This window comes from Cryptotermes secundus, unplaced genomic scaffold (assembly GCF_002891405.2).
Source record: "Cryptotermes secundus unplaced genomic scaffold, Csec_1.0 scaffold276, whole genome shotgun sequence".
NCBI classification, from domain to species: Eukaryota; Metazoa; Arthropoda; class Insecta; order Blattodea; family Kalotermitidae; genus Cryptotermes; species Cryptotermes secundus.
This window is the reverse complement of record NW_019742963.1, coordinates 489,620-514,522: the sequence shown is the minus strand read 5'-3', so window position 1 is coordinate 514,522 and position 24,903 is coordinate 489,620. Positions and strand designations below refer to the sequence as shown.

General features: G+C 40.8%; 2 protein-coding genes across 11 annotated transcripts in view; one reads left to right on the top strand and one right to left on the bottom strand.

Annotated features, from left to right (window-relative positions):
- Positions 1–1,251: 1,251 nt before the first annotated feature.
- LOC111873421 (zinc finger protein 37) overlaps positions 1,252–24,903 on the bottom strand; it is a 52,440-nt gene continuing 28,788 nt past the window's right edge. For 2 of the 7 annotated variants that reach the window (XM_033755090.1, XM_033755088.1), the window contains exon 3: positions 1,252–7,878. In XM_033755090.1, the coding sequence (XP_033610981.1) occupies positions 5,569–7,878 (2,310 nt within the window). In that variant the 3' untranslated portion in view covers positions 1,252–5,568. The other 5 variants (XM_023868132.2, XM_023868133.2, XM_023868131.2 and 2 more) reach the window with 5 other exon arrangements.
- Positions 8,842–24,663, top strand: LOC111873422 (BAG domain-containing protein Samui). Of its 4 annotated transcripts, none has more exons than XM_023868134.2 (2): positions 8,842–9,117; positions 21,891–24,663. In XM_023868134.2, exons 1-2 carry the CDS (start codon positions 8,950–8,952, stop codon positions 23,742–23,744), a joined length of 2,022 nt encoding a protein of 673 aa, XP_023723902.1. In that variant the 5' UTR covers positions 8,842–8,949; the 3' UTR covers positions 23,745–24,663. The 4 variants fall into 4 exon arrangements, with proteins under 4 accessions (XP_023723902.1, XP_023723903.1, XP_023723904.1 ...); XM_023868135.2 differs by lacking the exon at positions 8,842–9,117 and adding an exon at positions 11,368–11,646; XM_023868136.2 differs by lacking the exon at positions 8,842–9,117 and adding an exon at positions 15,972–16,298.

The following is a 24,903-nucleotide window of genomic DNA, read 5'->3' as shown; positions in this document are numbered from 1 at the left end:
TATTTCCTAGCTGCTATCGATATGTCTGGGTCAGATTTCCTACAAAGAATGTCTAAGTCAGTATGCAAAATACAAAAACTCAGAAACCAAAATGTTAATTTTTCTAAATGAAGGTAGTAGGTAATCAGGCTGGATTTCATCCTGACTGACAATTTGTATAAATAATGTACCAAACTATGGGATTTAACCCTCAATATGCAGGGAATGGGTGAAGTCTCCTTTATTCAAGACAGTCTCAGGTTGATGGAATACCAATGTCCCTTTATATCAAAAAGTAATTTATCCTACTATTTTAACAGAAAGCAGGAAGTTATACATGATCAGAAGGCAGAAGAACAAGAAGAAAATAAGACAAATCTAAATGGTCATAATAAAGGTGTGTTATTAAACTGACACATATATGTTGGACATTTGCCATCTTTTCACTTTTCATTCCTTCATCAAGTAGAAGTATAAGACATGTCCTGTTGGGTACCTCAGACTGAGCTGATCTCAATCCCTGGTCTGGGGCTCCATCTACTTGGCCCAACAGTGGGGGTTTAATACTTGTAGGTAAGTACACAAACAGAGACAGCTTTCAAAATCTTGCATTTTTTAACCATAAACAAAAGAGCAGAAAATGGAGAATAATACAATCAGTATCAAATAGTTTCACAGTCTCATGTGCAGCATGTCTTTCTATAAAACTTACTAAAAGTTACTAATGATGACCCATAAGTTCATCATTAGGTGTTTCAAAATTATAAATGTGGAAACTGCTGTTCTTCCATATCGTAAGTTTTACAGAATGATGTGCTGCATGTGTGACTGTGAAACCATCTGATACTAAATGAAGTGCAGCAGAAGGCTACAATATAATATTAGAATAATAGAAGTTAGTAACAGCATATGTGTGTGCTGATTGCTTTAGTTAGCTGTGCTTTCTCAACTGCACGTTATATAATCTCACACAGGAAGACAATTCTGAACAATGAATCTGAAGGGTATAAAAATGGTAATTAGGCAGCATCATAGCTCAAGCAGTTAGTCGCTGGCTTCCCACCGCGGCGGCCCGGGTTTGATCCCGGGTCTGGTCAAGTGGGATTTGTGGTGGACAAAGTGGCGCTGGGGCGGGTCTTCTCCGAGTACTTCAGTTTCCTCTGCCAATCTTCATTCCACCAAATTCTCCATCATCATGAACACACGGGGCAAGCTACCATAGGCCAATCAGTGGCCACCGTGCCGAATGGACCCAACTGGACTCCACCCCCCACTAAGTGAATTAAAAAAAAAAATAAAGGTAATCAAGAAACTATCCCAGCATTTGCCTGGAGGACTGAGGTAAACCATAAAATACCTCAGGAAGGATTACCATCTTCTGGGCTGACAATCAAATACAAGCACATGAACTTAAAAATATTTTTACTGACCCTTTCTGTCATACTATGTCTGTAACATGATATTTCTGCAGATCTGACTCACTTACATTGAAGTGGAAGTGGTTCATGCTAAAACATGGAAGGTCTGAACCAGCCCATCCCTAATATGGATATGTAAGCTTCCACTCAATTTCTTTTTGTGTGACAATGTTCAAGTTTACCTTAACGGTAGGAAAAGCTCTGCTATAATTAATAAAAGACATATTTAATGTATTTCTTTGAAATTATCACTGTCCTGCAGAAACACAGTTTGCAGTGGTGCCAGATGGCGTCTGTACTGTCATGATGGATCAGCAAATTATATGTTTATTGAAATATATGACCCTGATATGCTTTGATTTTCAGGGTATTCAGTGACAAAAAGCTTTCCTACTTGCTATGAAATGTTATTTTGCATTTCAAATAAAAATCAACAAGTTAACAAAACCAAGTCATTTACTTATATAAAGTATTACTACAAAATAAATTAAAACAATCTGGATTTCCCATGCCTTACAGTCTGCAAATACAACTGGGCTGTGACTGTACAGAGTTAGCACATGTAACATTACTTATCGAAGGTTATTTATGTGTCTACACACGATTTCCATAACTATTATATGCATCACTCTTTAACCAGCATTTTAAACCCAAATTCTCTCGCAGTTGTTGGAAAGGTATGCATAGAAAAACAATGAATGAACATGGTGAGAGTGTGACATGGCCTATGTGCAGGACAACTTTTTGAAACTATAACAAGAACTATCACATAGCCATTTGGACAAACGAAGTTATTATTTTACCATCTTCATCTTTACCTCCTATCAACAAACTTGGGAAAAATAACAACACAATATTGATATTCATGATTAACTTAAGATAAGTACAAACTCATCATATTGAAAATTTCCATTGTAACTGATGGTATAGCTTGTTTTACATTATACAAAAATTTCATTACATTTTATGGGAAAAGGCAAAAATGCAAAACAGAAATCTAGAGATTACATTTTAAACAATATTAACACATTAACAGTGAAGAATGGCCCCTTGCCAAGAAAAACTGCAAAATCCAAGCAACTGATATGAAAGTTTTGAGGAAGTAATGAGGGACAAACAAGGAGGAGTTGAATCTAGAACGACACTTTCGAGAGAAATTGGAATTCACTCATTATTATAATTAGAAAAGAAACAATTACAATGGTTTTGCCATGTAAAAATAATTCTTTTTTAGGTTTGATCTCCTGAATCTGGTATTATTATATGCTAAAATATTATCACCCATTCAGGACTGCTATTTTACTTTGTTTTCTTTTCTACCCACATCACTTTCGTTTATATATAAACTGAAAGGCAGAAAGTTAAAGTTTCCAAACCTTGCTTTCTTTTCACAGTCCTTCCTTCTCATTGTATTGCCGCCAATTTCCTCTTTTATTGATGTCTTCCAGTACCTGATTAAATATCTTGTTCTGTGTTTACCTTATGTTTCTTCTAACTAAATTTGAATTCTTATGCCCTTCTCAGTAACTTTGGCCTATCAACTGTTTTCACATGTCCAGAGCATTGTGCCCATTTCTCTGGCACTTAACTGCTAGGCACAAACCTGTCTCTCATTAAACATTCTCTAAACTCAAATATTTTTATGTACAAATTTCTGATACAAGGATCTCCTATCAGGAGATAAAATGAACTGTGAGACTAAAGAACTAAGGATAACGTGATATAAGGGGCAGAGAAGTACCAGGCACTTGAAAATAAAGAGTTTGTTATCCTCTGTCATATGATTCACACAATGAATACCACCCATACTTTCATTACAACACATCCCTATAACATAAACAGAAATAATTTCAATATCCATACTCATATAATAGAGACATATGAACGCTTGCTTTTCTGCAAATTACCAAATTTGTAACACAAGAACATATGTGCCAGATATGCAAAAACACCACAAAGCAGGCACAATTTGCAGCAGAGAGACTTGTGTTCAGCCTGGCCCCTATCACAGAACTGCATACAAAATGTACAAGATGATGTACAAAATCGTTCATATTTTTAAACATATTTAGTTATGGGGCATGAAAGAGTGAAATTAAATGCCAACAGCATGTGATTCATAGTGCAACTGGACAAACCTCTGGTTCTAATTCTCTTTTGTAATTAAGATACACCAGGAAATCAAAACGTGATCATTAATATTCGTCATGAAGCATGTAAATTTCTGATAGGCGAGAGAAGTCACATCTGAAGTTTCAAGCTTGAAAAAATATTATTATAAAAAGGCTAGTTAGCAATCCTATGTGAATTCTTGAATTATAATATTAATACAATATTTTGGTTTTGAGGAATTTTCAGCTATCTTAATTGGAAGGAGGTGATCAGTCAGCTGGCACAAGTACCCCTCCAGCTCTTTTAAAAATTTTAGCTATCTGAATAAGAACAGAAATTGAATAATGGCTAAATTTCGTTTTTCTCTACCAGTGAAAACCACATCACCATCCTAGGCACTGCCAAATGATATATGTATCAGCTGTGGATATCTGGTTCTCACAGCAGTGACTGTGAAGCATAGTACCTTCTGGGATGTGACAACCTGTAGTTCAGTAGAAGTTCACTGATGTTTCACAGGAATGTACTGCCTCCGCCTTCAGAACTAAACGGTAAACCAAGCAAGAAGTCTACACGAAGCAAGCACAGCTCTACTTGCAGTTTGCTGGTGTCTTCCTTGGTTCACTATTTGACCTTCAAGTTGCAGAACTACATTCCTCTAAAACTTCAACCAAGCTGCAAGGCAATACATCCCAGAATGTAACACTCTTCAAACTTCCATTTGTGACACCCTATATAGTGAACATTAACCTGAAACACATTAACCATAAGGCAATTACCACAGCTAATGCTGTGTATGCAAGTTCTGTACACTGTGCAGTTTCATACAGAATGATTAATTGTAGGAGGTTCCATTAATTATTATAAATCACTTAATAATTTAGTGATAAAACTGGGGTTGGCGACACTGACCCATTGTCTGTCTGTCTGTCTGTCTGTCTACCTGCCTGCCTGCCCAGTTTGTACCATTTCCTTCAGTCTGTGGTTCCACATGTTACATGGTGGAATAATGTATATGACTAAGCAGACTGTGTCTCCAATAGAGGAGAAACCAATTTCAGCACCTTTGGTAACTCAATCATCTCCAATTCTACCATGGTACACACTCACCAAATTTTGTTTCCATTAGTAAATTATGGCATGATTTATAATTATCAATTCAGAGCTTCCTCCAAGTGACACACCCTGTAGTTGAACCTCATAAAAGTGGAAACATCAAAGGAAGGTAAATAAGACTGTGGGGTTTGAAGAACTTCTGACTTATAGCTTGTTTACTTCTTTGTGATAACATTTCTTGCTGGAATTTTATAAATTCTGAACAGACCAAAACAAAACCTTCACTGTTATAATCTTATACAGTTAATACCAAAAAATGTGGAACCATGCCCACATTCTCACAGCAATAACTGGTGCAACTTAAAATAAAAATCTACTCGAGTCCGTATCTAGCCTGGGACCCAGGATGACAATAAGAGGACAGAGCTACTTGGCGTGAGGCAAGGCAGAAGGAAAGTGATTAAACAAAACTGCCACATACACTGTGCACAGAATAGCTTTAAACTTAAAAATCCATTTCCATGAAACCATTTTCAATATATACCACATAAATATCACACCTTGTCAAAGGCAGCCAGCATGAATTGCACAGTTACACTGAATTCATTAACATACATGAATTACATTAATATTTACCAAAGTATGAATTTTCCATTAGCAACATTCCTGTTGCCTACATATAAGTACAGGCTACAGGAGAAAGACTGAGAGATGCCACTTTCTCTAAGTGCCACATAATATCACAAGGGACAGCTTCCTGCAATTTATTCTGTGAAAAATTATTGTTCAAGAGATCCAATATTTTAGGGTCACTTTAGATCACTTCTTGGAATTTCTGTGACAGTGATTTCACCAACTTCTCACGTACACATAACGTACTAGCCACTTCACCACCTGGTGGCAACATGCAGAATAACATATCAGCACTTTCTAATGTTCTATTACATATCCGAAAACAAAGAGAGGTCACTGACATCTGTACACTAAATACAAGACATGTAGGCTAGGTTGGTGCATCGATACTGTTAAACTTCTGTAAGTGTTCATCTAAATGGAACTTAAGATGAGTTTCCTGCCGAAAGCTGTTCCCACATATCATACACAAGTGTGGACCCTTGCGACTATGAGTCTGTTCATGCTGCAACAGTGCTCCCGCTGTAAAAAATTGTGTACTACAGGTTGAACAGATATGCTTGCGAGGTCCACCGTGACTCTTCAGATGTTGAACAAGCTTGTGGTTTGAGACGAAAGCCTTTTCACAGCGGTCACATTTAAATGGTTTGCCTGTGTGCAACATAGTGTGAGTCATGAGACCAGACTTCTGTGGAAACCGCTGCTGACAGACTGTACAACAGTATGGCTTCTCGCCTGTATGCGTTCGGACATGCTGCTTTAAGATTGACCGCACTGCAAACCGCTTCTCACAGTGTGAACACTGGAATGGACGTTCACCCGTATGGACTCTCACGTGCCGCTCTAGGTGAGATTTCTTCTTGTAACCTTTGCCACAAGGTTCACAAAAGAATCTTCGGTCAGTCATTCCTCTCGGGTAAATTTTCATAAGGCTTTTGCTCCATACTTTCATCTTACCCTCTGCTCCATGTCCTGTGATTTCTGATTTCTCTAATGAAACACTGCCAGTATGATTGCTTTTTTTGTTGACATGTGATGATGGTGATGGAAAGACACAAGTCTTTGAATCACTGGCAGCAACACTTTCAAGCACTTCACTCTGTCGCACAGCATTTGTGTTGCGACTGGAGTCTAATTTCTTACCATTAGGCTGTTCTTTCTGACACTTTCTTGAAGGCTGTTTACGATAAGCTGCCAGCCGCTGCGTTGTTATGCTGAGGAGCCCTGTCTGCGTTTGTTTGCTTGTAGACTCATCTACAACGTTCCTTTTACATTTTCTTTCCCGTTCTTCCACTTGTATCCCTGAATCATCATCAGAAGGATTCATCATCGTTGTCTGAACTTCTTTCTCCGAAATATCCAACGGACTGGTGCCACATTTTGCATCAATACCATTCTGCAACTGCACGTTTGGAACAAAGAAGTCTTGAAACTGCACGTTCTCTTTCTTCTGTTGCTTGCTACTGTAATCATACTGAACACTGGAACGGTGGTGTCTCGAAACTGGAGATGGCAACACATAGCTGTCGTTAACATACTTTCGTGGGGTTCTTTGTTTCTTCCTACTGGTTCGCCTCCCTTGGGATTTCACATTGGTATTTTGGTCAGTATCTGAGATTATAATGTTAGGCAATCTGGAAATGATTGCTTTAATATAACGCTCTGGACGTGGAGAATTATCTGGTGAGAGGAGACTATCAACAGAGGAAGGAGATGAACAGGAACTCCCTTTGTGAATGGGAGTGTTCGCTTCAGTCTTGGGAGAACTGGTCAATAGGCCATTAGTTTCTGTCAGACATTCTGTGTCAGTTGTGACTTTCTGAGACTCACAACTTCCACCTTCACCAGTTTCAACATCACTTTTGGCAAAAATAGTAGAAAATGTATCACAAGCTTTATCCCTTGTCTGACTGACATGACTTTCAACAGAGTGACCCAACCCTGATGCACATTTCTTCATTACTTCATTATCAGTATCAGTTTCTGAACTATTTTCATGTTTGCCGCTGATAGTTTTTCCATCATCACTGCAACATTCCAGTTCAAGGTTTCCCATATTCTGGTCCTCAAATTTTTCAACATTCTTTCTGCTGGACATAACCGATTGCCTCTTCCTGATCTTCTGAATACAAGTTCTTTTAGACAATCCAGTATCTTTGCATATGCTTGGATCATTTTTTCTTTTCCTCAAAGTCATTCTGGTTCTTGTTCTACATTCACTCCTGCTTCTTAATGGAGTTATATTAATGTCCTCTGAAAACTCTTCAGTAGACGGATTGCTTAAGGGCTCTTCACTGTTTGCATCTGTTCGATGATAGATTCTAACTACAGGCACCCTAACTCTCTCACCATCCAATGTCGAAATTGCACCTTGCAATTTGGACGATTCAGCTGTTGCAGTAGATTCTGAATCACTTTCTGCCTTGTTGGAATTCTCATTCAAAAGAAAATGTGGATACTTAGCTAAGCCTGTGCGAAGCACAGCATCTTCACTATCCGTTGCTTCTTCTAAGTCCCCAACCAACAACTTAAGCCCCTTCAGAGTCAATAAAGCCAGTGAAAGTTCCTCCGTTGTATGGTAGCACATTTGGTGGTAATGCAGGGAGCTGACAGTTTCTAAGCTTTCTTCACACACAAAGCAAGCCAGTTTATGCGTTACATGAACCGCAGATGGGGCCATCTGAAAAAAGGTTTACTTTTAATATTACCAAATGTTACCTGTATACTACTGAAACATTTTATGAAACTCATAAACACATATAAACAGCTTTGGATATTGTTTCTTTCTTAGCCTACATACGACGTCAAACACATTTATTACAACTCATTTGCGCTCACTTTAACATTACGCACATTCTGGACAATTAACACCATGTGACTTTGGAGGGGTTAATGTTCGTAGAGAACGACATCATATCACACTGACAAACCTAAAATTTATAAAAGTACCTCAATAATATGAAGCAGTTTTGCACTACAAGAGCCACGCGTTCATGCTAACATCATTCCAATCACAAGCTCTCAAATTCCTCTCCTACTAAAGAAAAACCCTTTAAAAAATACGTACTAAATACACTTTTGAATGAAATTGTAATCGATTGTGCGTATCGAGTTTAGTAGTTGTCACGGTTCGTCTGAACTCAGATGGCGACCACGTACCATGGTTACGTTATAAAATGCCTGACACGGATTTAAGTGTCGGGAGGACCGGGAGGACTATCTGTGGCGTTACATAGTAGCCATAGAAGAGAGTTAAATTTACTAAACATCACTATCCTGGATATGTAGAAACAACCTGAGGTTCATGCGAAGTCACAGTGAGAAAATAATACTGGACTTCAGTGCCATGTCTAAGCTTTAACCTGTTTTTTTTTTTGTAAGAATTTTGCAATGCACTTGTCTCAATGTAACCATTCTGCCATAAGTCTTTCTTCCGTAATATAATATTATGTATCTACAGGCTTAACAAAACATCGATTTGTCACGGATTATGAAAAAATATTTGTTACGTTCGATTTTATTGAATCGATATTTCCATTTTATTCGTGAATGTTCCTGACCAATGGAGAATGTTGAAGACTGTACTCGAAGGGTTTATCAGTAACGCTCATTTCTATTGGTTAGACTTGTACAGCTTCCAAACGTCTCTCCCATTGGTTGAACGACTACTGCCATTGAAGAATGTTCTCGTAGATTCTGGAATTTAGTCTTGCTTGTATATAATTCGAGTGCTGGCTTCGAGTGCATTAGTATGTCATTTTCTTTTCGTGATAAACCGAGGTTGAGAGATCGATTACGTGGTAAATCGGGCGACGAAATATTAAATGAATTAAAAGAACAGATTGATCAAGATAGAAAAATGTTCTTCGAAACCACTCCGAGTTGGGGATCAATGCCGACGACTGGCCCATTTTCTAGGGTGAGTTGAACATTTGAGGAAGTTGCTTTGAGTATAGACACGTAATATTCAAGTTTCGTGGAAATTTGTGAGTGTAAATTCGGGCACATCTTTTCTGTACTCCAACACAGAACTGCCTACTAGGTGAACAGTTCTAGTAAGAGAATATTTGTGAACTTTATATATGCGTAAATAGTTGCAAAATTTAACAAAGAAAGGCAAATATTTTTTGAACGGATTTATTCAGTCTCATGTGAATAATTTTCGAAGGTTCCAAGGTAAATACTGAAATTTCATTTTGACGGATACAACCAAACCTGCTCTTTAAAGACTGCAGTTCTAAGGTACCCCCAATGAGAAATGTGTAGTCACAGTACCACCCTCCCATTTTTTATGTTATCAGTGTAAGGATATTTGGTATCATTAATTGGGGAACTTCGAAGTGTAATTGAGAACATTGATACAGGTCTGTTTAACAGCTTTGCTTAGTTTTGCCCATGAAATATTGTGGTAGAGTTTCAGATTATTTAATCAAGATGCATAATGTAAAACATAATTTCATGTTATTTTTGTAACAAAGCACTGTAATCTGTTTGATGTAGTTATCCAATGCTTAGTATCTTAAGAGGTTACTGGTTTCTGCTGCAGTGTGGTATGTGAAAGGAGACAGTGTACTTTTGTTACATAAACATTAAAACTTACATGTTTAATACATGCGTAATTACAGACAAAGTAGATTTATTCCAGTATAAATCCCAATTTCATTATGTTTTCGATGGTAAACCTGGGAACCAAAGTTCCCCAGTCACTTTTTTGTATAGCTTCTATCGTTTGGTGTGTTAAGAGCTCTGATTACAAATTAAATTCACGTCAGGTAAGAAATAAGCAAGGCTGTGCCATGACTTGGGCAGTTTGTTGCTGGTTTCTTAGCAGAGGCCTGCGTTCAGTTCCAGAATAATTCATGTTGGATTTGTGTTTGACAGAGTGGCATTGTGGCAGGTTCTTCTCCAAGTAATTTGGTGTTCCCCTGCCAGTCATAATTCCATCAGTGGCCTTTATTCATGTGCCACAAGTATAATAAGGATGAATGGGGGAGGGCTTGTAGCACACCAGGTAATGAATAAAAAGTAAATACAGAATTTTTATAGGAAAGTCTGAAGGCAAAAACTGCTATGAGGGCTTAGATGAGAGGATAATATTAAATTTAATACTGAAGAAATAGTGTTGGCTTTATCTGATTCAGATAGGGACCAGTTGCAGGCTCATGCGAATACAGTGAACTTTTGGGTTCCATAAAATGCGGAGAATTTAACGAGTGGCTGAGCTGCTGTTGGTTCTCAAGGACTCTGCTCCATGGAGTTAATACCTTATTTGCTTAGGTTATATAAGCATGTCTGTGAGGTTTCCAGTGACAGGACGCGCCCGTGATAAGCATACATGTGAGTTATGATTAATGTTCATTTCGCTCTTGGGACTTTGGCACCATGCGGAATATTTTCTGCCCCTGTCCAAATTGGCCTGGACCGGACACCAGTCCTTAGCATTCACCCCGTGAGTCTCTTGGACCCAAACCTCGGGTTTACGACTTTGTGCGTTCACGAAAACTGGCCGTAAGCCGAAAAATCGTAATTTGAGTTAATTAGAACATGGGACGTTCAAAAAGAAAGTTTCTGAAGCCCGAAGCCCAGACCTACTTCTCTGTATTCTAACCCCCTGCGCACTATAATTCCGTAAATTGACATCAGATAATATAGTATTAATTTTAAAAATAGTACGTTTATATATCTTAAGCGTTTCGATATGAGCGTTACAGTATGAATTGTTAAGCCGTGATGGTCACTTCCTTGCAGACTATTCACAGTCCCGGAGTAAGTTCGATATTCGAGTTTGAGTCCGAAAATTTTGAGTGTAAGCCTGGTGGATATTAATTTAACTCGATCGGTAAGCAAGCCCTTGAGTGGGAAATCAAGAACCGGAGGTACTGCCGTATCCAGGAACGTGTCATGTCGCAGAAGTGGTAACCGCCATACCACGGCGCTCGCTGTTTGGTAATGCATGGAATTCACCCGTATCAATGTCCAGGCTAAGGTGGCATGTTAATATTTCCACGTGCAAAGTGCCGTTCAGTTTGTAGTCCTGCCATATTTCGATGTAAAACAGTCTAGACCTATCAGCTGTTCGTTGACTTGCTTACTTTCCTGAAATGGCCGTGGAGTGAGTCAGCGTTCTCGTGTGAGGTTTGTGCACCACTCATGAGAGAGTTCCATTCGTAACGAAGGATTCGCGTGGGATGGTGGTTTATTCCTTCTAGAAAGATTACGTGCGTCAACTAGACCTTGAATATACGCCCATAATTGAACAGAATGAGTACTTAAGGAAACTTGCTTCGAATGCGGGATCAGTTGTGAACACGTAGACTGTGAGATAGGCTGGTGTGGTACGTTGTGTTTTGTTTGTAAACCGTGAAGTGAAAGTGTAATGGAAGCCCCAGTAATGACGGATACGCCACAGGATTACTTGCAGTTTGCAACACAGGACCCTGATTTCGCGGTAGGTTTTCACGGCATTATGGAATTTATGTACGTTGTACATAATATGTACCGGCCGTGATGCTAATATTAATTTGTATTAGTATGATAGCTTATCTTCTGGCCTAGAAAACCGAGGTTAACAGCCGTGGGGATCCGTTACGCTGACCACGTGACACCCTCTATCCGCAAAAGTTGACACTAACTTCGCCGACAAGCGGCGGTCGCTTGGTCGGTATTGTTCGCTTGCGGACTGCAGGCCACGGAGTTTGTTTATGATATCTTATCTGGGAATCATATCGGTGTACTCCCAAATCCGGTACAACCGTGATTTTTTCCAGCAACTTTTGCTTACAAAGTTACGGTTGACAGATTTGTCGGGGTTCGTTACTGTCAGTATTCTGATCAGATGTAAATCGCCACTGAAGCATGTTGTCTGGTTAATTTCTCGTGTTTTTAATGCCCAGGCATGTTTCGGTGTCTTGAATGCGCTATATTAAATCAGCCTTATGCTGAAAGTGGCTGACGCCGGATGTCGTATTGTGTGATTGTGACTGTGCTCCGTTGCTTCGCACTCGTCTCTTCGAGTGTCGAAAGGGAGGAGCCCTGCGGCCCAGTTGTGGCCTCTGGTGGTCGGAACTTGATTAAATTTTAGAGTTGACACATTTTTAGCTGCGTGAGGTTCCCCCGGCGGTGTTTGAAGATTGCCCTTGTGTGGTGTGAGGCCGTGTAGTCTGGTGGATGTTTACGTTTCGGGTGAACTTGTCTTCATTTCAAGGGCAAAATATGGAAGCAGTACGCTCTTGAGAGACGTCCGTAAACGTCTCCCGGGTTACACGGCGTGACCTCTCGGAAGACAGCCTTAATTTTCTAGCCTACTTGCCATATTTTGAAGAAAAATATAAAGAGAGGCTTATGAGATCGCCTTGCTGTCTATGTGTCGCTTCGTAGTTTTTTCGTTTTCTTTGCGGCCCTTTTGTATCAAAGGAAAGTCGGCGATTAGTTCTTCTCAGAACTTCTTTTTTGATTAGTATATATGACGAAATACAAGAGAAGTAATTTCTGACTCTATGCGGAATGTAAAGTTTCTAAAGAACGTAGTAGGCGTACGTGGAGAATGTTTACGCGGTTGAAGTGAATCTCTTCCAGTCTTGTTTGAGGACGAAAGAGAAATCAGTTGGTGCTCTCTGTTATAAAATCGATTTCGAAAGAGAATGTTGTTCTGTGAAGACGTATGAATCCGAATATTAGGGCGAGAGTACAGCAAGGAAACTGGCAACCACAATTTCCGAGAATTGTTATCAGGCTGAGTTGAACACGTGGAACTGAATGTAGCAGGGCAAATTGAGGAAACTGTAACTCAATTCGCGGGAGACTGAGAAACTCATCTCCCAGGCAACTGAGCAAGCCGGTCTTCTCACAGTTGCGTTGCCGCGTAGTTTCCTAGTGTCAGCTGTTCAGACGTACTTTTGTGATTCACCTGCTTCTTTACACGTCACGAAAGGTTGATGAAGCTGCTAATTTTGTTTTTATGCAGTTAATTGAGCATGAGCCTGGTATATATGACATTCCACGCAAAGTATGCTAGGCGGGACAAAATAGATTTGTCTTTGGAAGGAATTTCTCACGAGATGGAGTCTGGATCCCGGTTAAGTTCTTTTGAAACAATATAAGCACCTGAGTTTAAATTGTCACAGAAGAACAGATGCACCCCGTGTTTTCTTTTCCTAATATTGTACTTAAGTGGTCTAGAAGTAAACACAAAGAAAACTAAGTACATGTTGCTGTCTCGTCGCCAAAACGCAGGGCAAAAGCATGACATAAAGATAGGAAACAGATGTTTTGAAAATATGACACAGTTCAGATATTTGGGAACGACAATAACAAAACCTGATTGAGGAGGAAATTGAATTCGGGTAATGTTTGCTACCATTCAGTCCAGAACCTTTTGTCTTCTCGTCTGCTGTCCAAAAACATAAAAATTAGAATACACAGAACTATAATTTTGCCTGTGGTTCTGTATGGGTGTGAAACTTGGTCTCTGACATCAAGGGAAGTATAATTAGAATGATCAAGTCAAGGAGTATGGGGTGGGCAGGACATGTAGCACGAATAGGGGGACGAGAAATGCATATAGGACATTGGTGGGAAAGCCAGAAGGAAAGTGACCACTTTGAAGACCAAGGCGTAGATGGGTGGACAATATTAAAATAGATCGCAGAGATAGGATGGGATGATATGGATTGGGTTGATCTGGCTCAGGATAGGGACCAGTGGGTGGCTCTTGTGAATACGACAATGAACCTTTGGGTTCCATAAAATGCTGGGAAATTCTTGAGTAGCTGCAGAATTGGCGGTTCCTCCAGAAGGGCTCAGCACCTCTTGCATTAATATATCATTTCTTTCATATACAATTCCTTCTTAAATGCAACTTATCTGGTCACCCTTTTTTTCCCTTAATGAAAATAATTAACATCCCTGTGTTTTTCATATGGTAGTTGGCCTCTCTTCTCACACCGTCGCAACCACCGCCATATTATGACAGGATCGGCATTATTGACATTGCATAAGAGAAGTGAACGAAATTAAAAATTACAATCAACCATTAAGTAGGACGAATACACCCATTTGAGATGATGTGAGCAACTAATCAAAAATAAGTTTCCTCCGTGTGTGCCTGCTTGAAATCAGTGACGTTTCTCGGAAATTGCGGTTGCGTTGCAGTTGCCAGTTTCTTTGGTGTACCCTCGCCCTAATATTTCATACTAATAAACTGGAATATGCTGTTTGACCCGAAGAACAAACGTGACAGTTTTTCTAACCAGTACGCCAGTTTCCTTTGGCCAGAGTACTGCGTCTTACGTTGAAAGTAGTTTAAACCATTGAATATGTAACTAGATCATTTGAATAAATCACTATGATTTCTAGCGATACGGTAGCCTTCATGCATTTATTAGGCTGTCTGTAACTAAGAGTATATGGCAGACGTGACGAAACTGTGGCACGCGAGCCAAGTGGGACCGTTGAATCGCCAGTTTGGCTCTCGAAAACAGATATTAATTAATTCGTTTCTTAGAAATGAATTAAATATGAAACACCGTGCAATGTTTAAACCATGTAGCTAAACACGTCTGTTTATAGCTCTGGTGTTCAGGAAGTGGGATCACCATGTTTGTGTAGCGTAGAATGATGGAGTGAATCGTGAATAAGGAAATAATTGGCAAGGACATGGAAGCGGCCGTGGCCTAATTGGAGGTCCTGCCCCACTGCGAGAAGCATCGGGATACTTGGTGTCATGGTCGAGATTCGAACTGAACACCTCCCGAATACAAGTTAGAAGCGTTACTGCTTGAGCCAGCTCGGTCGATACATTTTGTGAGAATGCTGTATGTAGGTAAATGTTTTGGTTTCCACGAGAAAGATGGGTCGGTATTTTTGCTCACATCTCTGTAGGTACTTGTTGTTTTATTGTTTGCCCTAAACACACGCGGGGCCGGTCACGGTAGCCGAGCGGTCTAAGGCATGCACTGTCTTCGCCCGCTCGGAAACCGAGATCGTGGGTTCGAATCCCACTCAGGGCATGGATGTTTGTGTGCGTTTTTCTGTGTTCGTCTACAGGTAGAGGCCTTACGACGAGCTGATCACTCGCCCAATGAGTCCTACCGAATGTGTAAGATCTAGTAAACCGAAGTGAAACGGAGAGTTTATGGAGGTAGGCCTAGGCCCAAATTGGGGCTGTAGCGCCACAGGGAAAAAAACACACGGGACAGGCGCAACAGACAATGGACAAATAAGAATACTAGAATTTAAAAATGGAGTAAGTGTTATGATGTACCAATTATGTTGATCGTAACAGCTTTTGGAAACGCGTTTCAGCATTCCCTCTGTGCCGCAAATGACTGGTTGAGAATGCCAGAACTTCAAAAATCAACTTCCGAACACTTAGTGGGAAGTTGGTCGGCAGCCTTTTTTTTTTTTTTTTTCCAACGTCCACTGGCGACCAAACGACCGCTTCCCCAGCCCTGTTCACAACAGATTTTAACGCCATTCAAAGGAATAGAATGAATTGCAATTCATTATTACATCAGAATGTGGCATGTATGTTGCTTAAAACCATTAATTATTACTAGCGTGTTAGGGAAGAGTACCTCGTTCTGAGACGAGACGCCGTGTACTCTGGTAGATATTTGGCGATTTTAAGGGTAGTACGATAGCAAGGAGCATATGTGGCAGAACTGTCTACCGTAAAGCGTATCAGGGAAGTTTTTGAGACGCTTATTGATCCGTAAACACAAAGCTCTGGCGAAGGAGAACGTGCGTAACCTTGTGAAGTGAACACAGCTGGTGTTAGTTGGCCAGGATTAGACACACACTCATGTTCGAGAAGTGTCGCAATGTACACTGCAGGTTTTGGGAGCCGAGGTCCGCATTGGAATTCAATGGGAGTTGGGTGTTTAAACAGTCCGGGGTTACAGTATCTCGGAAAGAAGAAAATTTAGAAAAGAGACGCCCGGAAACTTCATGCAGTATCAGGGAAAGTGTTTATTGTGTCTAATATTCCATTGCTTTCGTTAAGGTATAATCGTTCAGCGTTCCATTCCCAAAGAAATGGAACTAGGTGCAAAGAATACTGATTAACGTTGCGTTTGGAGTGAACACGATTTCCCCTTGGGTGTAAGTACATGGATAATTATGGCATTTTGTGATGTGTACGCATTGATATATGAATAAGAATGTGTATTTTTCGAGGTAGGTAAATTTCGAAATGAAACGGTGGTAATTTAACCCTTTCCATATTTTGTATGAGATATTTAATGTATGATTTCGGTTGGTGTTAAGGAGACGGGTGCGAGGTACGAGCGGTCATGTGGGTTCATTTTCAAGGCAGATTACTGACAATAATGAGTCTTGAAACATTTACAGTAACTTTTGATTTTAAAGTGGTGTAGAATTTGTGACGGGAAGGGAAATTCGCGTGAGAAATTAAGCGTAAAATACTGGAGTTACGAGAAACGATACGAAGACCATTAACGTTAGATACTTAGACCCAAAAATAAATGACACCGTCGGCTTTCATACTTGAAATTGTTTTCAGGTTTATGGCATATGAAATGCAGTTCGTAAGTTTTGTGTGGATTGTTTTCAGACATTGTCAGCATCTGGGCCGTATGCGATCAAATGGTAGCATTCAGAATGAATTATAAAGTAATTGGTTGTGTTCTAATCGAGATTAACTCTCCGATCATTTGTTCGAAGGGACTGAGGAAGCCCACGAAGAGCGTCAGTCACGATACCCGCTGTCCCAGGCGCGATTCGAACAGATCACCTCCCGAATACAAGTCTAAAAGCGCTATCGATAATTTTGTGAAGTACGTATCACATTACCTAAAGTTTTTTGGGGATGAAGTTTTTGACCTCCTTAAAATATGGTCTTTGTTTAGAATTAGAAGGGGTTGAATAATTAATCCTTTTGTCTAACGTACCCTCCTCGCCACTGTTCTGTTTGCTAGGCGATCAGATTCGGTTTTATAACGTAGAAGCAATTTTAAGCCCATCGCCTCGTTGCTTGGCAACAGTTTAATTCATAAAACGATCGCTATATGACGACACGGCAGTGAATAGTAGAAGACTGGTCAGTCGGAAGGTGATAAACAGTTCCATTGTTTCAGTACGTTCATTCTAAGAGCCCCATGTCTGTATGTTTAGATCAGCTTCTGTTCCTGTGATGACAAATGAAAATAGACAGTATTTGTTCTTTCACCAGTTAAGTATACCATTGTGTTAATCGTAAAGCAGTGGTATTCATGGCCATCGCGAATTGAAATTATTTTAGGCACGAGCTTGCCGGGACCCATTACCCTTAAAATGGCGCTGATGTGCAGCATTCCTCACTCACGTCATAGTCTCGGGTTTTAGCTCTATTCGAAGCGAAACGTAAAAGTACCACGAAGAATCCTGATTAAACTTGTTATAGTTAATGACTATAATGACGGTGACTGTTGTTAAAGACCTGCCTTTTTCTGGAGCCTAAATTCAGAACAGACTCTGAGTTAATTATGTATCGAATCGCGACATGTTCCCAAAAGTTCGCCCTGTGCTTACTTATTTAAGTACTATGCCATGGAAGGGGGAGTGGAGGTATAACTCCAAAATTCTTTACCTCGGCACTTGGAAGTGAGTGGTCAGCTTCACGCCTCGGCCGCTTAACCCCCGGGAAAAGAACGTCCAGTACCCATTGGTTAGTAGGCTGAGTGGGCACCAGAGCCAGTCTGGCCACTGTGAAGAAAATAAAATATTGCCCCTACCGGTAATCGATCCCCGGCCCAGCCCGTCGCTATACAGACCTATCCCAACTTCCCATGTTCCAGAAAGGAATGTTAAAACGTAAACAAATTGTATGCGTTTTTCATTTGATGCTGTTCTTCAAAAATTTGTTGACTAACCTGAAATGGATATAACCATTGGTCCACTTGGATCGGCAGAATTGAACAAATGCCGGTTTCGTACTCAGATTAAAGTTATACTCATCGGTCCTTCCTGAGCAGCCATTACGTTTCTAACCGCTTGCGCATGAAATTCATAGCTACCAGGGAGGGGGGGGCAGTGCATGTAGCATGGGATACTTCATTTTTGTCGGTCACAGTTTCGCACTCGTAAGACGTAGTGTGGTTGGAGTGGATTCTTCAGGCTATTGTGATCACGGTGACGAGCTGCGCTTTCTACAAGGCCAGAAATGTATCTGAGCGATTATAGCGTCTCAAGGACTCTACTGCATGCAGTTGGTTAGATATTTTAGTTACAGGAGTAGGATAAGACAGTCCCTGGTACCGCGCCTTCTCATGCCAGCCCGTGATCATGATTGAGCACCGAGCATTGGTGTGATAACTGGTCACGTGTCGAAACTTCACGAAGCTGTTAATACGTGTACATTCATTGTGTTTCTGGACACTATCCGTACTCATGTTTTTGTTTAAAACACCGCGTTTCGGAGATTCATTCCTGTCTCCGTCTTCAGGTTGAACCTACTCAGTTGTGCCCAGCTAGTACCTATCTCCGGTCTAAGACGGAGACAGAATCCAGTCTCCGAAACGTGGTGTATTTTAAATAAAAACTGAACAATGGGTAAGGTCCAGAAACACAGTAATTGCATTAATATTAGATATTAATGCGTGTATCTCGGCCCGATTTCGACAGTACTTAACCACTGGCCTAAACGGATGAAATCCGCACTTACCAGGTTCTGTGTCCAGAATTGTGTTTCTAGAACGAGGTGGGTATGTTAAAGGCTTGTGTGACATGAATATCTGGAAACGGCCTCCGCCCACAATATAAACTGAAGATAACGCTGATTCATTTGTGTCGAATGTAACAGTAAAGTAGCATGCCTGCCGCGTAGTGGGGAAGCCATCCTCGGGATTGCGTCCTACCAGGAGTATGCCTGATAGTCTCATATTGGGTCACGGCGGCTTTCCAGTTCAGTTGCTTGCAAATCATCCTACAACTGGACTAACTCCATGGAGCTGAACCCTTTTGGCGAAGCCGCAAGATTTGTAGCTGCTCGTCTTTAATACTTTTGCCCAAAAGTATTAAAGATGAGCAGCTACAGACGCACAGGGAGCCAGCACAGAATAATACCTGAACGGTGCTGAAAGCAAGAAGTAGCCGCTGCAGCAAAAGTAGACAAGAGCAGGTTCCCCTGGTATTTAAAATATTTAAAACTTTAAATTTTAAACTGGAATTCTAAAATCAAATTGAGGAACGTATGTTGGCGAGATTTTAAACAAAACTGACAGGCTGATGATTTAGATTTTGGACTGTGTGCAGTGTGACAACTACATAGTGAAAAATACACCTGATGATGGCCAATTACGGCCGAAACATGTAGGTTAGAGGGAAAAAAGACAAAGATCTACAACCAAAGAAATTGTTGCATTCACGGCGGAATTTGTATTATTACATATAGAAGTGTATTATAGTGCAACAGGATGCTTAAATATAATATTCTATAAACCCGAAGTACACAGTGTTTTTAAAACTTTAAAGGACAGTGGTGACGATGTGACCATTCGTGTCGACGTTTATGTCCGTGTTGCTCTTAGTTCCCCCAATAAATTAGTATAGTTTTCCCAAACAGTAAATTGCTTAGCTTTGTAGCGTACATGCAGTACGAAGTCCGTAAATTTTATTTAGTTCAGCTGGAGCTGGGTTAGCGACCATGGTACGGGTCGGACTACCGGGGAGCCGGGGTTACATTCCCGGCGGGGACTGCCTCCCCCCNCAGTGAGTACCGGGGGTAAAACAGTCAGGGCGTGAAGCAGACCATCTCCATTGGGGCCGAGGTTAGGAATGTGTGGAGATCTAATTCCACTCTCCTGTATGTCCTTGTGTCGTGGTGCTTAGTAAGCACAGAGAGAACTTTTTTATAAGTTATCTCCGCTTTTCGTGCACAGCAATTTTCAGATTTCTCAGCGTGTGTTGACCTCCAGATAGCCTGTTCCTCAAAGACACGCCAGCCATGGACGTTCTGTTTACACTTGGGATGTTGAGATTTGTGCATGCGTGCGAGAGAGAAAGCGCGAACAGCTTCGCTAACCGTGATGTTACGGGTACCATGAATTGCCTTCGCATCCCAGCTAGTTTGTTCCTAGGGAAAGAGATCCCAGTGTTCATTGCAAAAGAAGGCGTGCAGGCCCCAGAGTCGGTCTGGGTACCATGGTGAAGAGAAAGATCAGTTTTCCCTGCTGGGGAAACTGGCGTAACTAACTTCATAGAGCTGAGCCCGTCTTGAGAAGCCGCCAGTTGTGCACCTACTGAAAACTCCTAATTTTTTTCGAACCCAAAGGTTCATTACCATGTTCACAAGAGCCCTCCGTTGGTTCTCATCCTGAGTCAGAGCCATTCTACCTCTCTAAGATTCATTTTAACATTATCCACCCACCTTTGTCTTGGTCTTCCTAGTGGTCTTTTTCCTTAAGGCTTTCCCTCCAGTATCTTGTATGCAGTCCTCTTCTCCCCCATTTATGCTACACAAATTCTGTGTTAGTTATAATATCGTGAAGTGTCATCTTCCAACTGCCAATGTTAAAGTCTGACCCTGTATTTTTAGTCACCTAAGGCAGAACTACTCACCTCTGCCTAGGATATACGTCTTTTCATTGTCATTACAATATATATATACAGTAAACTGTGACGAAAAATCATCATCATCAGAAATTTACTGAATTCTGTATTGAACATACTTGTATGGGAGGCACCAAAATCACCATATCGGAGATCAGGACTTCTCGTAATGTTGCCTAAGCAAGGTATGATGATACAAAGTTATTCAAGAAAAGCAGTGGGAGGAATGAGGATTCAGATCTTATCCGGAATTTCTACCACAATATTTTTACGCTGCTGTAAGAACCGTGGCAGCTGGCTGCTGTACATGTTGGCAACAGTGCAGAGTAAATTTCACAAGTCTTTGAGGGTTTTCTATTAGGTCTGCAGCAGAAATCAGGAAACAGAGAAGTTACATTTGTGTATAATATAGCCTGCTCTGCTGCATGAGTTGAACCTTAAGACCTGGTCCATAGGTAAACTTGGATAAAAATTAAGTTTTTTTTTTTCTTTTCTTGTATTATTGCATTTCTCACGTGAAATGTTTCTCAGTGTCTCTACGTTCCAAATTTTGTGATTGTAAAGTGCACAAAAAATGTAGCTCTACATTCATGGAGAGACACAGATGAGAATGTCACACCTTAAGTAAGATGTAGAAATTATGTCTATGCATAATTTAAGACCTCACCATCAAGACACTGGGGAGTGGAGGTGTACCTCAGCGCATTCTAAATCTGCTCTGGATTGAAGATTGTGGTTAGCTTCATGCCCTGGCCACTTCTCTTGAAGGAAACAATCATGGTACTCATTGGCTAGAGAGCTAGGTGGGCAAAAGAAAAATTTATGAGGAATTGATCCCCAATCGTGTAGCCTATAACCCATTAGGTACTTTTTCCCTTGCATTTTCAGTTGTGAATATGAAGCATGAAAGAATGTAGCAATTATAAGAACAGACATTTCCTTGCATTGGAATTCACTGATTTTTAGTCTAGAGTTACATTTTTGTCATGTTACACTTGCAGAAATTAGAGTTTATGTTATTAGTATCGTGGTATAGGTTGTTGTGTATTGTGAGCTATTAAAGTTATGTAAATTACTGTCTTGGTTGTTGGAAAGATACAGTAGATTGATTTAAATTGTGCTTACAGTGGTATTTCACACTTACAGACTGGATTCCCATTTGAAGACGATATGATGCCTAGAGGACGTCAGGACATACGGTCACATCTGGATGACTTGGCACAGCGTCACCCAGAATTCGCTGATCACTTGCGATGTCCACCCTGGGCTGGTGAGATGGGAGGTGCCCGTACATGGGGTCGAAAACGGCGTGGCTCAAGGTCAGGAGATGACGATGCCCAAGGACAGACTGATGGTGCTAGCAGTTCCAACTGTGAACCTACAGTACCAGAAAGAGTTGAGCATCAGGAACAGAGGGAGGAACCAGGTCCCTTTAATGGACGATCTCATCAAGGGAACCTTCCTCAGTATGGGCTGAGGAATACAGTTGATCTTGGACAACAGCAGCATGAATCTGAGCAAGAGAAACAAGGTCGTGGTCAGAGGTCTATGTCTGCTCCACCTGACAACCGTACCCAGCAACCACAGCAGCCACAACGTTTTGTGTCTCGCATAGAAATCAATCCAGTTAACCCTGCAGACCCATCATCAGGTGGTGGCCCTGGGACTGTTACTTCAGAAAGCCATGGTAAACCACCAGTGGCACCAAAACAAGCACCACAGCCACAGCAGGCCACACCTACAAAACAAACAAACACTGGAAATGTGAGGCATATTCCAATATTTGTTGAGGGTAGAGATGAGCCTATACTTCCCAGAAATGTCAGTCCACAGAATGTAGAGCATGTGTTTACATCACGAGTCCCACACCCCGGAGTGGAACAAGTGTTCCCTCCACAGCAATCACCACACAGTTTTGGTCGAGCTCCTCAGTATGCTTCACATCATCAGTTCTACCCCCAGCAGCATCAAGCACAACAACCAGGAGGAGGCAGGAACTTCCAGCAGCCGTCATCTCCAAAACAACAGCGACAAACAAAGCCACAGCCTCAGCCACAGCAACAACAGCCTCCCAAAACTTCCGAGGTTCCTGCAGCCAATAGTCCCATTGCACGAGTCCAAGCAGTACAGAAAGATATGGAGGAATTGAAGGTCCAAGTGAGTAAGTACTCTGGCAACTCAAGGAAGGACAAGGAGTATATCTACCTTGATGAGATGTTAACAAGAAACCTTCTGAAACTTGATGACATTGATACAGAGGGCAAAGATGATGTGCGGCAGGCACGGAAAGATGCAATTCGAACCATTCAGAGATGTATTAGTTGCCTTGAAGGGAAAGTTCCTGTCCCCGAGGAAAATACAGGACCTGCAGCAGTAGAGCCTGCATCAGAGGAAAATAAAAAACCTGCAGCAGAAGAGACAGCCATGGATATTGGGACAGAAGAGTGTCAAGCCAGTGGGACTGAAGGAAGTGTAACAGTGGAAACAGCCCCTACAGAAGGTGTGATGGAAGTAGCTCCAACTGAAAGTGCCACAGAAGGTACAGTGGCTGAGGCAGATAAGGGTGCACAGGAAGAAACTAGGAATGCTGCTCCAGCTATTACTGAACAGACACAAGAAAAGGTGGAGGAAACTGGTTCTCTTGAACCTATTGTTGAGGTACAGAAAATGGAGGTTGCACAGAGCAGTGAGAGCATGGAGGTGAAGCCTGTTGTAACTGGTGAAGTGAATGAGCAGGTTCCAATGGAAGTGGACGAACACAAACAAACTGTGGAAAAGCCCCAGCATGTTTCCAAAACAGCGGAATCGAAGAAGCCCAAGAAAGGCGGCAAGAAAGGTGCAACTGTGAAAAAGAATTCTGCACCTGCACCTTCAGAAAAAACAGACCTGACTGCAGGCGGAGATTCAGACAAAGTTCCCGTTACAGAAAATACTGATTCCAAGGTAGAAAGTGGTGAAGTGCCGTTGGCATCTCAGCCACAAGTTGAGAAGACTAGTTAGATCTTGGTCCACTTCAGTTCCTTGTGATAGGTTGTATCTAAATTCATTTTCTCAATGAACTGTTTTATCGCCAAATAAAAAATAAATTATTGAGCGTGTGTTTTATAGTTCACATGGATTTTTAAATAAGTATTACTTTTCTCAGTCACGTATTTATTTCTTCATTAGAATTATTCAGACTAATACTTTATTGTGTTTATTACCAGGACCATTCTATCTGCTAGGAACATCTATATTAGTGTGCGTATATGATCTGTGTGTGACTGGAAAAGAGATTCGTGTTGTGTGTTGTGCTTTTCCTCTTGTGGTTTAAAGGCTACTATACTATGTCTTGCCAAAGATAAAATGCCGAAAACATAGGCATGAAGGAGATGGCAGATAAAATTGGAATTCTTGGAAGGTAGTAATAGTATGTTGCTTTTTGGCCTGTTCGGTATTGCACTGGTAAGGATGAAATCTATTGGGTTCTTTTGTATTCCAATGACATAGCACTTCCCACATTCCCAGATTTGCTGTGTTTACTTGGATTTTGCTACGTGTATCTTTGCCAGTTGAACAGAATAAATATTAGGCTAAAGTGTTAGTATCCTGCTTGCGTAGGATTTAATCCGACCAATATGATAGCGTCAGGCCAGGAGGTATAGAGGTTTTAAAGCTGTTTGTTTTTCACTGTTGTCTCAGCTGTGATATTTCAGCTCTATAATTATTCAAAGAAGATAATTTGTAGCTCACTAGATAAATTGCCTTGTGATTTTTGTGCATCAGAGAATGGTTTATTGCTTCCAGAACGCAGATATTATGTAAAACACAGGAATTGTCTTATATATTTTCACTCTGTGTATAAAAATCAGAATGTAAATAATAAAATGTAATTTAGTTCATTAAATATTACACCTTAATTTTATGAGGTGCTAGAAAATGGGTCGTTTCAAATAATGAAATTTCTCTTTGTGTTTGTTGCTCTTGGCTTGGAAACACTTAATTTATATTTGGGTGCTGTGTGGTAGGAATTCACGCAGAATACCAGCTATCATGTTTGAGGACTTTTGTGGTTTTCCTCAGTCTTTCCAGGGAAATTCTAGAGTAGTATCTCAAACTAGACTGCGACTGCGTCCATCCATGTCCTTTCCAATCATTGTTGACTTTCATCCTGCCTTTC